Source organism: Dermacentor andersoni, chromosome 1 (genome assembly GCF_023375885.2).
Source record: "Dermacentor andersoni chromosome 1, qqDerAnde1_hic_scaffold, whole genome shotgun sequence".
NCBI classification, from domain to species: Eukaryota; Metazoa; Arthropoda; class Arachnida; order Ixodida; family Ixodidae; genus Dermacentor; species Dermacentor andersoni.
In genome coordinates, this window is record NC_092814.1 from 273214473 (window position 1) to 273228147 (window position 13675).

The window sequence follows — 13675 nt, forward strand, 5'->3', positions numbered from 1 at the left end:
ATAACTAAAGCAAGCGCTACTGGCAGTAGTTTCTCTAATTGTACTTTATTGGAAGTATAATTCTTGATGTGTCTGAACAGAAAGTTACTTTGGTTAACATATCTTCCTTTCTTATTCTCTTGATGTGTCAGTGACTTGTGCACGGAAAACTATTTCACAATTTTTTCGTCTGGATGCCTGTGCTTACAAATAAAAAAAAATATTGTGCACATCTGCAGGCTACGATTGGTGCGTATACGAGAGTTTGCGTCACTCATAGTTATTTAAGCTAGACCAAACGTGAACTGCGCGGCAGCTATACATATGATGATGATAATGAGCATTCCCTTCGAAACGGGGTGGGTGCACAGGCCACCAAGCTCACGCTCTTTAAAACTTTCTGCCGTATTTAAATGTTTAAATATCTTTATACACTAAGCTATAACATTCACTGTTAGAAGGCTCACTTTATTGTGTATTATTACTCCCTTTGCACCAGTGAGGTTCCAGCGGTACTATTACTTGTCTCTACAGTCCCAGTTTCATTTATGTTTCCCTACTGTCCTTAAAACCTATGGTGCCTCGGTAAAGTGTACGCTGCTTGTACATTTATCGCTGCATGGATACTCTGACATCCCAACAGAATATGCTCAGTGGTTTCTGCAGCGCTCCTGGTTCATGTACAATGCCATCTGACGGCTCTTTGCTAACTGATGGTGAGATGTGGAGCGGACACTGATAAATTTTCGCTTCTAAAGCGACAAAGAAAAGAGATAGGAATGAAAACCGTCTCTTTACTTCTTCTCCAGGAGTAGCACGATGGGTCTGAGGCTGTTGGGGCTGTGGAAGTGTGCCCGAAGGGGCACGATAAAGTTGTAGATGCCTTTGCTGGCGAAGTCGGCCGCCAGGATAACGCATCGGTTGGGCCAGTTGTACTGCTTCGCGTTGTGGAACTCGCAGTGGTCGCATTGCTGCGCGGCAGTAGATAAAAATGGAGCACATGATAACGAGAAGGCAAGCACTTGGCTGATGTCTCCCAATATTTCCCAAATGTTTAGAAAAACTTCTTGCAAAGCAGTTGTACTCGTTTCTTTCGAAATACCAACTCATCTCAAGGGCTCAGTAGGATTAAAAAAAAAACAAAAAAAGCTCCGTCACCGGAGTTCGCACTTTCCTACCAAAAACAATTAATCCTCCGCAACGTTGAACTCAAACTTTTGACCATTAGCATATTTGCAGACTTTACCCAGGCTTCCGATTTTATTAATTCCCAAATATTATTTCAAGAAATTGAAAGGTACGGTATAAGAGGCCTCGCACTATAAATTTTCAAGTCCTACTTCACAAACAGACAATAGTTTGTGTCAATAAATAAAGTCACATTTAAAGGAAATACTATCAGGCGTCCTTCAAGGGAGAATACTCGGCCCGTTGCTCTTCAACCTCTACGTGAATGATCTTGCATATATCCATGAAGAGGCAAAGCTCATAATGTAGGCGGACGACATTAGCATATTAATATCCTCCTCCTGTTTCAGCATGTTAATTCGCCAAGCAAATGTATTTCTTCAAAAGCTTAGCACATGGTCCATGCAGAACTTCCTTAAAGTTAATGTCACCAAAACAAAATCCGTTATTTTCCACACTAAAGGTATACGTATTCCATCAAACCTAAACGTAACATTTAATTCAGCACAGATTCAAATAGTTGGTACTGTTAAGATTGTTGGTGTTTATTTTTTTTTTTGCCATATCTATTGTGGGATGGCCAAGTTAAGTTCATCGTTCAGAAAGTTAGCCGTACTGTAGGCCTATTAAGTCGAAATAGATATACTTTTCCTGCGTCAGTAAACTCTTAATATACAGTGCATTATTCGCCTCCAATATAAAGTACTACCATTTGATATCGGGTTCGAGAACTGAACTGAACATTACGAAACTGTTACTACTGAAAAAAAAAATCTTGCGTATTTTTGAAAACTTACCTTATACAATAAGTATAATCTTACTAAACTTAGACAAATATATACCCAAAGGCTATTAAAGCAATTTTATCTCAATCATCGCAGACATTGCAAGACATTCGCTGAAGTAGCAAGTTTAGAACAGTATCAGCCTGCACCACTTACTCGACACACAGAAATATGTAAAGTTCCCCTGTCCCAAACTAATTATGGTGATCAGATGCTTCAGTGTCCCTTACCAAAACTTCTGAATAGTTTCTGCGATAGAGGCACAGAAATTCGCAACCTAACTCCGTCAGAATTCAAGTTGCTCACGAACTGCCACCTATAGTCAGTATGTTCTACTGTCACAAAAGTCGCGTTATTTCTTCAATTCTCCGCCCCCGCATCCTATGTATACACGCCTATTAAGCATCGCTGCTTAAAGAATGGGCCGCAAGCCTACGTGCCGCACAGTTTCGCAAACGGTGGAGAACGTGATCTTGGGTGCATCCAGAGCACGTTGAGCTACGCGTGTTCGTGACTGCTGTAATGTGTGTGATTAATTTGTTCATCGGAGAAGGTGACCGCTGGTAGGGTTCAAACCTTGGTGGCTACACACCCGGGCTACGTGAGGCTGGGTGCATCCGTGGCTGTTGTTTTGTGTGTTATTAAATTGCTTGCCAGTGAAGGTGACCGCAAGCAGAGTCTAAACCACGGTGGAAGCAAGCCCGGCCTACGTGAAGCCGTCTTCGTCCGCAGCTATTATTTTGTGTGTGATTAAATTGACTGCCGGTGAAGGTGACCGCCAGTGGAGCCCGAACTACGGCGAGGACCAGTGTGCGCGTGTGTGATCCATGTCTAGACGACAAGAGGTGAACGCTGGCGCCTCGAGAGGTTTATAAAAACGCGCCGATCCTACACTTCACCAGTCTGCTCCGGGGACGATAAACGAACGCCGAGCAACTACCGGGCAAATAAGCTGCCGACATCACGCCCCGACACCGAACACCGCCAGCCGCCGTGGAAGCCAGCCGCCGACGTCGAGGCGCCGACTTCGAGGGTCACTTACGGGCCGCATCGGTTGGGACGGACTGCCGGCGCGCCCGGTTGACTGTATGTCGCTTTTGATTTTGTGGACTGTGGACTCTAAACATTTGCCTTCTCGATTACTGTTTAGAAATCTAGTTGGAACTGATGTTCATTGTTCCTGTTGCGATTGCACATAGTAATTGTTTAACTTGGTTACACCTGTTCTTTGGAATTGTAACTTTACTGTTTCCGTCTAACATATTCATATCCATTACTTAATAACGTCAGTTTATTTTGTTGCTGAGCAATCACATTAAATCACTGCTTTTGCTTGATTTCATCAGGCCTTTGTCTCGTTCACGACGGTAATTGGCGAAAGCCAGGCACCAGACTCCACCCCTTATGCCACCACTCAGGAAGAGCTAACGCATCGACGCTGAGTCGTGACATCTACCACTCGCTAACACATTTTAATGCTGCATTTAGCTGACCACATTATTTGACCTATTTCTGAATTGTTTGATTTTGAAGCTACATATCATCTCGAAGTTAGGAGTCGGTGGCAGAAATTTGGCCCGATTTAACTGTCACTTTTGCTGCAGGTGAAGCGCCAAATTGCAATTTTCATTGTTAACCATTGTTTTTGTTTGCCACCGACTGCACTTTGCTGCATTGCGTATGTCCTGTGCGTGAATCATGACGTCTGAGTCCAATTGCGCGAAATGTATGAAAGCGTTGCCTGCTGCAGGGCAATTTTTGATCTGCACAGAATGTGATGTTGGATTTCATTGGGCAAGAACTGTGCTGGTGTAGCTGAAAATGCCATGTCAGACAAGGGAGCTGCCAAGCGTGAGACATGGCTTTGCCGGGACTGTCGCTCCCAAAATCGTTCGCCAGTCGAGGGTGATGCGGCGCAAAACTGCCATTCGCTCTCAAAGCTGGCCGCTAAAATTGAAATTCTTCTTCCAATAAAGGACGCTATCAGCTCCTTTGTACTCAAAGTTGATGAGCTTTTGCAACTCAAATCGACTGTAGTAGTTCTTCACCAATCGGTTGATTCCGTTCAAGGATCAATTAACTTTCTTTCAAAAAAGTATGATTAGGTCATCCCTACTGCTGCTGCGCGACAAACCGCAGTGGAACAATTGCAAAAAGAAGTTCATGCCTTAAAATCCACTGCATCAGATCAATCAGAAGAACTGGCGAGCCTTCGCAAAGAATTAAATGACGTCGAACAATACAGCAGAAAGCCGAACTTAGAAATTCATGGTCTGCCGCAAAAGAAAGGTGAAAAGCTTCTGTCTATCGTCTCTGAATTGGCACACAAGTTGGAGGGAAAATACGCGGAATCTGACATCGAGGCTATCCATCGCCTTACTGCCAACTGAGATCGCCCACCAGTTCTGCTCGTTAGATTCACTTCTGTTGCGCTGAAAGAATCGTGGTGGTGCTGTAGGGGCAATTTAAGGGCACTTGCGGAACAGGACGTGATCCCTCAGCTTTATTTTGCAGAGGACTTGACCACACATAACAGAGCACTGTTCTGGGCAGCTCGCCAAAAAGGAAAAGAAAAACTGTACAAGTTCGTCTGGGCTAAGCACGGCAAAATTTTCGCCAAGAAATCTGAGGGATCGTCTCTTGTCCGCATATCGTAGCATTCTGACCTTGATAAGCTTGTTTAAAAATGAACAATTCCATTGACCTTAACTAATTCCACAAAATGAACAATGCATTTAATAATATCGAGAGCTTGAACGGCTTCATCAGTTTACCAAGTCAAGGGAGACGGTTCTTCACGGTTTTACATGTTAACATCCGCAGTATCCGTAGGCACTGGAATGAATTCCTTGGCATCACACAAAATACCGATGCTATCGTTGATGTGTTTGTACTAACCAAAATTAACATTCATGAAGAGCTCATTTCTTCTTTCAAACTACTCAATTATTCTACTTTTGCGCTAACGCGTCGCGTCAGAAGGGGTGGTGGTGTCATGGCTTTCGTACATGAATGATATGTGACGTCATCTGTCCTATCAAGGTTCACCTCAGCCGAATGCCTGGCATTGCATATTTCCTTGCGAGATACAGATATAACCCTAATTGGAATTTATAGACCACCCTCCGAAAATGCAAACATTTTTGTAAATGAACTGGATTCGTTTTTACTGTCTTTGCCTTCAAGCTCACTCTTTGGTTTGGAAGGCGATGTTAACATAAACACTTTATCTCTGTCGCGCCCGATTGTTTGCGATTATTTAAATGTATTAGCTAAATCCGGGGTTTTTCCGACTATCTCTTCCTGCACAAGAGAAGAATATCTTGGAACCAAGCTTGTGACGTCATGGATCGATCACATCAACCTTTTCTTTAAATTATGGGGCTTTACGTACCAAAACCATATTCAGAATATGAGGCACGCCGTAGTGGAGGACTCCGGAAATTTCGGCCCCCGGGGGTTCTTTAACGTGCACCTAAATATAAGCACACGGATGTTTTCGCATTTAGCCCCCATCGAAATGCGGCCGCCGTGGCCGGGATTCGATCGCGCGACCTCGTGCTCAGCAGCCCAACACCATAGCCACTGCGCAACCACGGCGGGTCACATCAACGTTAGAACTCCGTTTTATCATGTTGAATCGGCTGTAATCAAGCACAAACTGGCTGACGACTATTTTGTGAGCTGCCATATTTATTTGCCCGTGCTTAAAAAGGTATCTTCCGAGCACTTTCAGGCATCAATCCTCGACATAGCCAAATTCGATAGTTTGGTTAATGACTTTGACTGGAATACACTTATGGAACGGGCAACCGTACAAGATGTTTGCACCAAATTTGTTACTGTTCTTGACACATTTAAATACAGGGCACGAAAAACCATAAAAATAAAAAAAACGCAATACTAACTTGCCTTGGCTTACACCGGGGATTCTTAAGGCGATAAAAGAGAGATAAACTTTGGGAAAAATGTAAGAACTCGCCTAGCAACAACGCTCTGAGCAATTTATAAAAAGTTAATAGAAATAGGGTAACTGCGTTGCTTCGATCTGAGAAGCGCTCATATTACAGTAAATCATTTTACGAAAATAGGCAGAACTCTCGAAAACTGTGGTCGACGTATAATCAAATATTCGGTCCCCATCCAGGCCAATCAGCCGACGTTTTCGGCAAACATTTCGATAATTTGGAATCTGCCGTTACTGATTTCAATGTTCACTTCGCTAAAGCATAGTCGATTACTCAGCCAGCTCACACTCATGATTCCGATAATATTATCAGCTCAGAGTCTTCTGCATTTCTTCATTTCATCACTGCTTGCGATCTGCGCAGCATATTATCCAGCTTTAAACAAAAGAAGGCACCTGGTTTAGATGGCATATCTATGTACGAGCTGCAACGTAACTTTCCCGTTCTAGAAAATATACTTTTATTTATGCTGAACGGTTATATTGAACTCGGTTTTCTTCCAGATGAGCTAAAAATTGCAGTTGTTAAACCATTACACAAAAACGGCTCTTGTAAACAAGTTGGCAACTACAGGCCGATTTCAATTTTACCCACAATTAGTCAAATTCTGGAAAAACACTTATCCAGAGTGATGACTGGCTTTCAGCAAAAACACAATTTATTATCAACTTCTCAATTTGGCTTCGTTCCTGGGAAGGGGACTTTAGTACCCTTGGAACAATTAGCTGATTTAATCTTCTCCGCTTTCGATAACAACGAGGTAGTAACGGCTCTTTTCCTGGATGCAAGCAAAGCTTTTGACTCCGTAGTGTACACATTACTTTTGTGCAACCTACATCTCTTGGGATTTCGAGGACCTTTTAACAAATCATTAACTAACTCTTTTTTAATCGTTCACAGGTATTCAAGATAGGGGATCACGTTAGTTCGAAGGTTTTCTTAAAATCTGGTGCCTCGCAGGGATCCATGTTATCTACACTACTATTTAACGTTTATGTAAATGACCTGTCTAAAGATGTCAAATGTCAAATGTTTCAACACGCCGATGACACTGTTCTTCTTGCCACCCCCTCTGTTTTCACACATCGGTTGCAATGCTACAAAGTGACATTGTGTCTGTCATGGACTGGTTTCCCATAAACTCGATCACTGATAACAAATAAAAAACAAATCTGCTTTATTTTCAGAATCCACATAGACGAATTGGTCACACTATCCCAATCTTCCTTCATAGCTCACGATGTACCAATTGTCAAAGCTCTCCTCTTCTACCATCGCCGAATGTAAAGTACATGGGAATTACCTTCGAATCCGATATGACATGGAATAGTCACCTATCCATTCTCTGTAATAAACTCTGGGCGTTATCATCTACTATTTACAATAGCCGCTTCATCCTCCCTTTTTCTGTGCGCAAGCTAATCATTCATGTCCTTGGTTACAGTATCCTGAGATACGGTATGACAGTATTTTATCATTGTTGTTTCACATGGCGTTCAAAAATAAACTGTATATTAAAATCACTGCTACGAAATGTGGCCTATAATGTTAACATTCCAGGTGGTACTAGCTTGTTTTCTGCTTTACAGTTGCCTTCCTTTGATGCATTATTTTTTCAAACTGTTATTTGCCGTCATCTCTGAAATAGTGATTTTCTGTTTCCTTTTGTGCCCACAAGACCACTCAGGCGTCATCCCATGTTTTGTACACCCCGATGTTACATGCGATTTGGACGTTTTGTGCGAAATTATTATGTTCCTGATACATTTAATTCCTGGCCCACGGAAATTATGAAATTTTTCCATTTCATCGAAACGTGCTCTGAAATTGTATTTAAGGGAAAACTCATCTGACACTGTTTGATGTCTGTTTGTTTTCAGTATTTTTTCATGTAGCATTGGATCCAAATTTACGGTCTTCTCTTTTTTTTTGTGTGTGCTTTCATCCTTTTCTTTTTTCCCCCTCACTCCTGTAGTTTATTGCATCCCTGAAACTGATTGCCGGGTACAGCCCGACAAGCTTCATTGGCTTGGGCTGACCCGTTTTGTATCTGGTGCTTTTACGACAAATAAAGCGTTTATTATTATTATTATTATTATTATTATTATTATTTTTATTATTATTATTATTATTATTATATACAATTCTGTTTTCCGCATATTGTAATCCATATTGGTCTGTTACCCTGTGAAAGTGCTCCAGAATTATGTAACCGTGGGAGTATGACTCACTATTGCTGCTGGTGCGGAAGTCGAGGGCTCCTCCAGCTACTTGCATGCAGCTTTTACCTCGACCTCATCCATTCAGGAGAATGGGAAATAAAGAATAAAGAATGAAAAGAATGTACCGCGCCAAATGACACAGCCACCCTGTGAGCTATAGACGTGGTATTGAGGGTTAATGTTTTATTGAAACAGGTGACTTTCCTCTCACTTTTCCTCGCTCTTTCCACACTCTGGTTATTAGTTGAGAAGGAAAGAGTTTCGACGTCGCTGAGAGTCACTCTTCAATGGGAAACCTCTTATCTAGCTTCAATGAGGAAAAGAAAAAAGTCTGTTTGTAGGCAAAAAACTTCTGGTCACAGTAAGTTCATACAGCAGTGCTGCAAGTACTACTGTGCTGTGCGGTGACAGTATGCGGCGACAGTGATCGACTGTGATTGTATGTCTGTGCTCTTTTCTTTGTTTATCTCAACTTTGTTATCACTTTACCTCCCCCTCCCCTCTTTCCCCAGCGTAGGGTAGCAAACCGGATCTTCCCCTCTGGTTAACCTCCCTGCCTTTCCCCTTCCTCTCTCTCTCTCTCTCTCATACAGCAGTGGACCGCGAATGCATAGAAGCTTTGAAGAACCTTGAAGAAGCTTTGAATGCATAGAAGCTACAGGATGCTGCATCTGTACACGTGATATGTGTTATCTTTCGCATTTTCTGTCGATATACAGCATCCTCTGTCACTCTTATTGCATGCCACTTAGCGGAGATGACTTTTGCAGCATGTGTAGAATGGGTCACTGGAGAAAGATTAACGGATTTGACATTGTGGAGCAAGTCAGCACTTACCTGAGCGAGCTGCATGCAGCAGAGCGGCTTTTTGTCTCTAAGTAAGTAGCAAAGCTTGGGACTGACGCCAATGTACGGAGTCACTGGAGGGAAGCCTTTTACAATCCTGACAAAGAAAAGAAAAACAAAAAAAGTCAGTATTGCACGTTCACTCCAAGAGTATGCTCAAAACACAGCTTTTGTACTAACTGCATTTGGTAAAGTCTGCTGCAGAAAGCCAACACTGATGCCAAAACTTATTCACTGCACTCTTGACAGTTCTCTCTTTCCTCTCTCTCTCTCTCTCTCTCTCTCTCTCTCTCACAACGCTTGTGTTGCGTTTTCTGTCGACCAGCCGGTTGCGCGTGGCTGGCCGATCAACGAGGGCAATGCACGTGCGGTGCAGTTGCCACGAATAACATATTCAAACAGCTTGCAACGACCGAGAAGCGAGGAAGCCTCGGATACACAAAAACGACCCCGTTAACGGAAAACATTTGAAGGCGCATTTCACAATTCCATGACTGTTCTTACGAAATTTTGCGCCTATGGTCTACTTATGCACGTTACCTTTGAGCGACAAACATTTCCCCCCCGTACGACCGGCAACTTTTTTCTCGTGCAAAGCTATCATCCACGTCTCGGCGACACTCACTCGGACTCCTCGGCGGGCGTGTTCCAGGAGTTCTCGAGGTACTTCTCTTCCTCGATGCCCAGAGCATCGTCCTCGCTGTCGAGCTGCGCGCCCTCTTCGCTCTGGCCTAGGTCGGGCACGGGCGCGATGCTGGGTCGCCGACCGCGCGCCTCCTCGGGCTTCGGAACCTCCAGGTGCTGCTTGCGGCTCCGAAAGTCGAACCGCGATTTGCCGCTTTCTGCCGTGGGAAGTATGGCAAGAGAAAAGGACGGAACAAAATACAATTGCAGGCATTTGCCGCAACCGCGAGTAAACGCGTGGGCCACGAAATTCTTCTCTGACGCCCACTTCAAATGTGTCACAAACGGTAATGGACCAAGGGGTATGTGTACTGCTGGCACGAGTGCATTGGTGCTGCCCTGCAGCTATACAGTCATACCCGGTGCGCAGGAAGCTCAAGCTGCCTTTAATTTTCCACCTCGTGAATTGGCCGCCTGATCACGCAAACGCATACCGTGTCAGATGGGTTTGACTGCAGTATACTTGACTCGCAAATACTCTGCCTTTGCTGCCGCTTTACGGAAGCATGACCGCCACTTTCGGTAACCTTACTGTCTGCCGTTGGTGAAACAGACCAAGCGAAACACTGATCATGAGTCCTGAAATTCTATTTCGTGCACTTCAGGTGCTCCAGGCAGAATTAAATAGGCACCGATCTTGCTAGCGGGCCGGAGCGGCCATGGCACAAGAGCTATGCTACCAGGCTTCTAGCAACGTGTTTTGTACTTAAAAGGTAACCAAACTTCAGCGGTTCCTGTGGCGTTCACTAATTTCCTGCAGCAAGTTTTCACTGCGGACACCGCAATATTTCCTGCAACTGCTTTGTGGTGCGCGCAACGCGTCGTGCTCGTGCGCTGCAGTATGTCACTTTACGGCCTCTGAAATGCATGCCCGGACTCGAGCGCTCTTGGTGTCTCCGTGGAGCGCAAACAATACGTAGCCTGAATGTTGTGCGGTAGCACAGTAGGCAGCGCGTCTGGGTACCAAGGGGACATTGCCGCAAGGGCTTCAATTTCATCCCAATGACGGTGGTAAGGTATAGGTTTGCTCGGTTGCAACCGTTTACATCGAGCGTGTGCTGACAGGTGGGCAACAACAACTACTCAGGCTTCGATGTGCGGCGATAAAGGTCCCTATACAGCAGGCGCGCGTGGCGATAGAAAACAGGTTCGTTCAGAAGCCGAGTAACTGCTAAACAACTTGTGGCGGTGGGTGGAGCCGATAATAATGATGAGTTGCAGTCGCCATTGGACGGCAAGATGCGTCAGTAAACATATCTGTTTACAATATTATCGTAAATGTGTAATGCCGTGAACCCGTTATGACGGGCAATAAAGAAGGTAATTTCCATGCGTTCATTTTCCGTGATGATGGAGCCTTATCTATGCAAACCTGAACCTGCTCGCACCAAAAGCGAGTTGTTGATATCGTGAGCTCTCTCTCTATATAGTATATTGGCGGTATAGCACCGAGCCATACACGCAACAGCGAATCGATACGACGAGCGATACGTTCGCCTCCACCACTCCGCGCGTCAGATCACGCAGTGAGTTATAAGCTCTCACGCGAATCGCGAAGCTTCGAGCCGTCATCATATTAATATTTAGAACGCGAACATGTGCGGACACCGACCTGTCCTGGCCTTGGCATCGGCGGCGGCCTTGTCAGCGGCGTCCTGAGGCTTGGCGTCGTCGCCGGCGGCGGGCAGGAAGGCGCTGTTCTCCTCCTTGGTGATGTTCATGTAAAAGCAGATGTCCGATCCTTTCATGATGTAGGCCGGCCCCGGGTTCAGCAGCACGGGCCACTGGCCGTGCACGTCTGTCTGCACGCCCACCAGCGCCACACCGTACCTGCAGAAAGGCGATGTGGTTGTTGAGACATTTGTACTCACTGGTGTTACTGTGTTCGCCTGGTTCTTTTGTTTGTATCGTGAATTGAGATACTCCAGATGCGCTGCCATCAGAACGGAACGGCGCTTCCCTCCGCCGACCGCTTCTCCGTAACCCGAGATTCTGCTAAAATTTACGACTTTGGTTGGGCTTGCTGGCGGCTATGCCTCGGCTGGGGAGGCGGGGCTTTAAGAAGCTGGGAGAGTGGACGGAGGCACAACGACTCGGAGGAGCTGGTGCGCAAGCACTTTGTAGTACGGCCGCTATGACGAGATCTTAAGATGGTAAAGGAAGTGCTCGTATTTGTATAACTAACTTGAAGAATAAACGACAGTATTGCATCAAACGGCAATGCGTTCCTGAACGATCATCAACGACAACAACGATTAAGTATTACAACAGTGGTCAATGGAGCGCGCGAAAGTGAGAGGAGACGCCGAGCTGCGCTTTTGAAAGCTGCCACTGAGAATATTCCTGTGCCACGGATGACGACGGTTACACGCGGTGAGATATTCCAGAGATTACGGATTTGGTGGCTGAGCACATAGCCTCACCGTCATGGCGAAAAGACGGTCTACTAAGGCTCAGGACTCGTTATGAAACAAAGCATAACCTTAGCTCAAGCGCATGTCGAAGGCCACTCTTGCAGATCGTTTCTTGTTTTTTTTTAGAATAAAACAAGCTCAGGGCTCGTATTCACAAAGCATTTCTCACGCAATAACGGTTCGAAAAAAGGAGAAGCCAGTCAATCTTGATGCTGGACATATTATTAAGAAAAGCGGCTGGCCAGTGGCGAAGGGCACTTTCGAACAAAAAGCTTTATAAATTGGGCTCCCAATTCCTTAAGAAAAAAAAAATTCTTTAGTCGCTAGTCGCGAATTCAATGAAAGACGCACACCACGCACACACACACACACACACACACACACACACACACACACACACACACACACACACACACACACACACATGTATATATATATATATATATATATATGGCGATAATGTTGACAACAGCCTACCCTATACCTTTTAATTCATCACCTTTTGAGAGCCTTCTAAATAGCTGGTAAGCTCTCGCAAGTAGTAAGCCAAATAGCTTACTAAATATAATCTTTCCGCAGCTCTTTAGATCTTTTTACTTACCGTATGCGTGCCTGTTTTTATCATAAAACTTATACGCCTATAATTTCCTCCTTAACTCACATAAGCGTTAACTTTCTCAAGCGAGCCGAGAAGGTATTCCTTGTAATACACTCTAAGAAAAGTTTACACCCTTTGGAGTGCCCCTTCTGCCACACAACGATAATCGTCATCTGCCTTGATGCGTTTCCTTTCTTTAACGTTGCGAGCGCGGTACTTGCCAGTAACGAACGGCATGAGCATGATAGCATTCCCGACAGGAAAGTAGCGGGCGCGGCGTTTTCAAGAAAGGAAACGCATCAAGGCAGATGACGATTATCGTTGTGTGGCAGAAGGGGCACTCAAAAGGGTGTAAACGTTTCTTGGAGTGTACACTCTAAGACAAAGGTACACCCCGTTGGGGTGTATATCTGCCACACAACGATAATTGACATCTGCCTCGCTTGCATTTCCTTTCTTGAAAACGCCGCGCCCGCTACTCTCCGGTCAGGAATGCTATGTCATGCTGATAACGCGCATGCTGTTCGTTACTGGAAAGTACTGGGCTCGCAGCGTTAAAGAAAGGAAATGCGGACAAGACAGATGACGTTTATCGTTGTGTGGCAAGATACGACCGAAAGGGTGTAATTTTGGTTTAGAGTGTACACGAGACGTTCGCCTTCTAAGCCTTGTACGCTCTTGGGCAAAGTTACACCCTTTTGAGTGCCTCTTCAGCCACACAACAATAATCGTCATCTGCCTTGATGTGTTTCCTTTCTTTAACGCTGCTAGCCCGGTACTTTCCAGTAACGAACGGCATGCGCGTTATCAGCATGATAGCATTCCCGACAGGAAAGTAGCGGGCGCGGCGTTTTCAAGAAAGGAAACGCATCAAGGCAGATGACGATTATAGTTGTGTGGCAGAAGGGGCACTCAAAAGGGTGTAACTTTGCCTAATAGTGTACTCGGATGGTCGTACTGTTCGTTCTTCGCGACGATAACATAACTTTGC

The 13675-nt window shown here is 44.9% G+C and overlaps 1 protein-coding gene across 5 annotated transcripts in view; it reads right to left on the reverse strand.

Moving 5' to 3' along the window:
• The window catches only part of SLO2 (slowpoke 2), a 488163-nt gene that overhangs the window by 33345 nt on the left and 441143 nt on the right, over positions 1–13675 (reverse strand). For all 5 annotated transcript variants that reach the window (XM_055063162.2, XM_055063163.2, XM_055063161.2 and 2 more), the window contains 4 exons: positions 11285–11502; positions 9614–9830; positions 8980–9085; positions 778–950 (listed from right to left, as the gene is read on the reverse strand). In XM_055063162.2, the coding sequence (XP_054919137.1) occupies positions 778–950; positions 8980–9085; positions 9614–9830; positions 11285–11502 (714 nt within the window). The remainder of the gene's footprint in view (positions 1–777; positions 951–8979; positions 9086–9613; positions 9831–11284; positions 11503–13675) is intronic.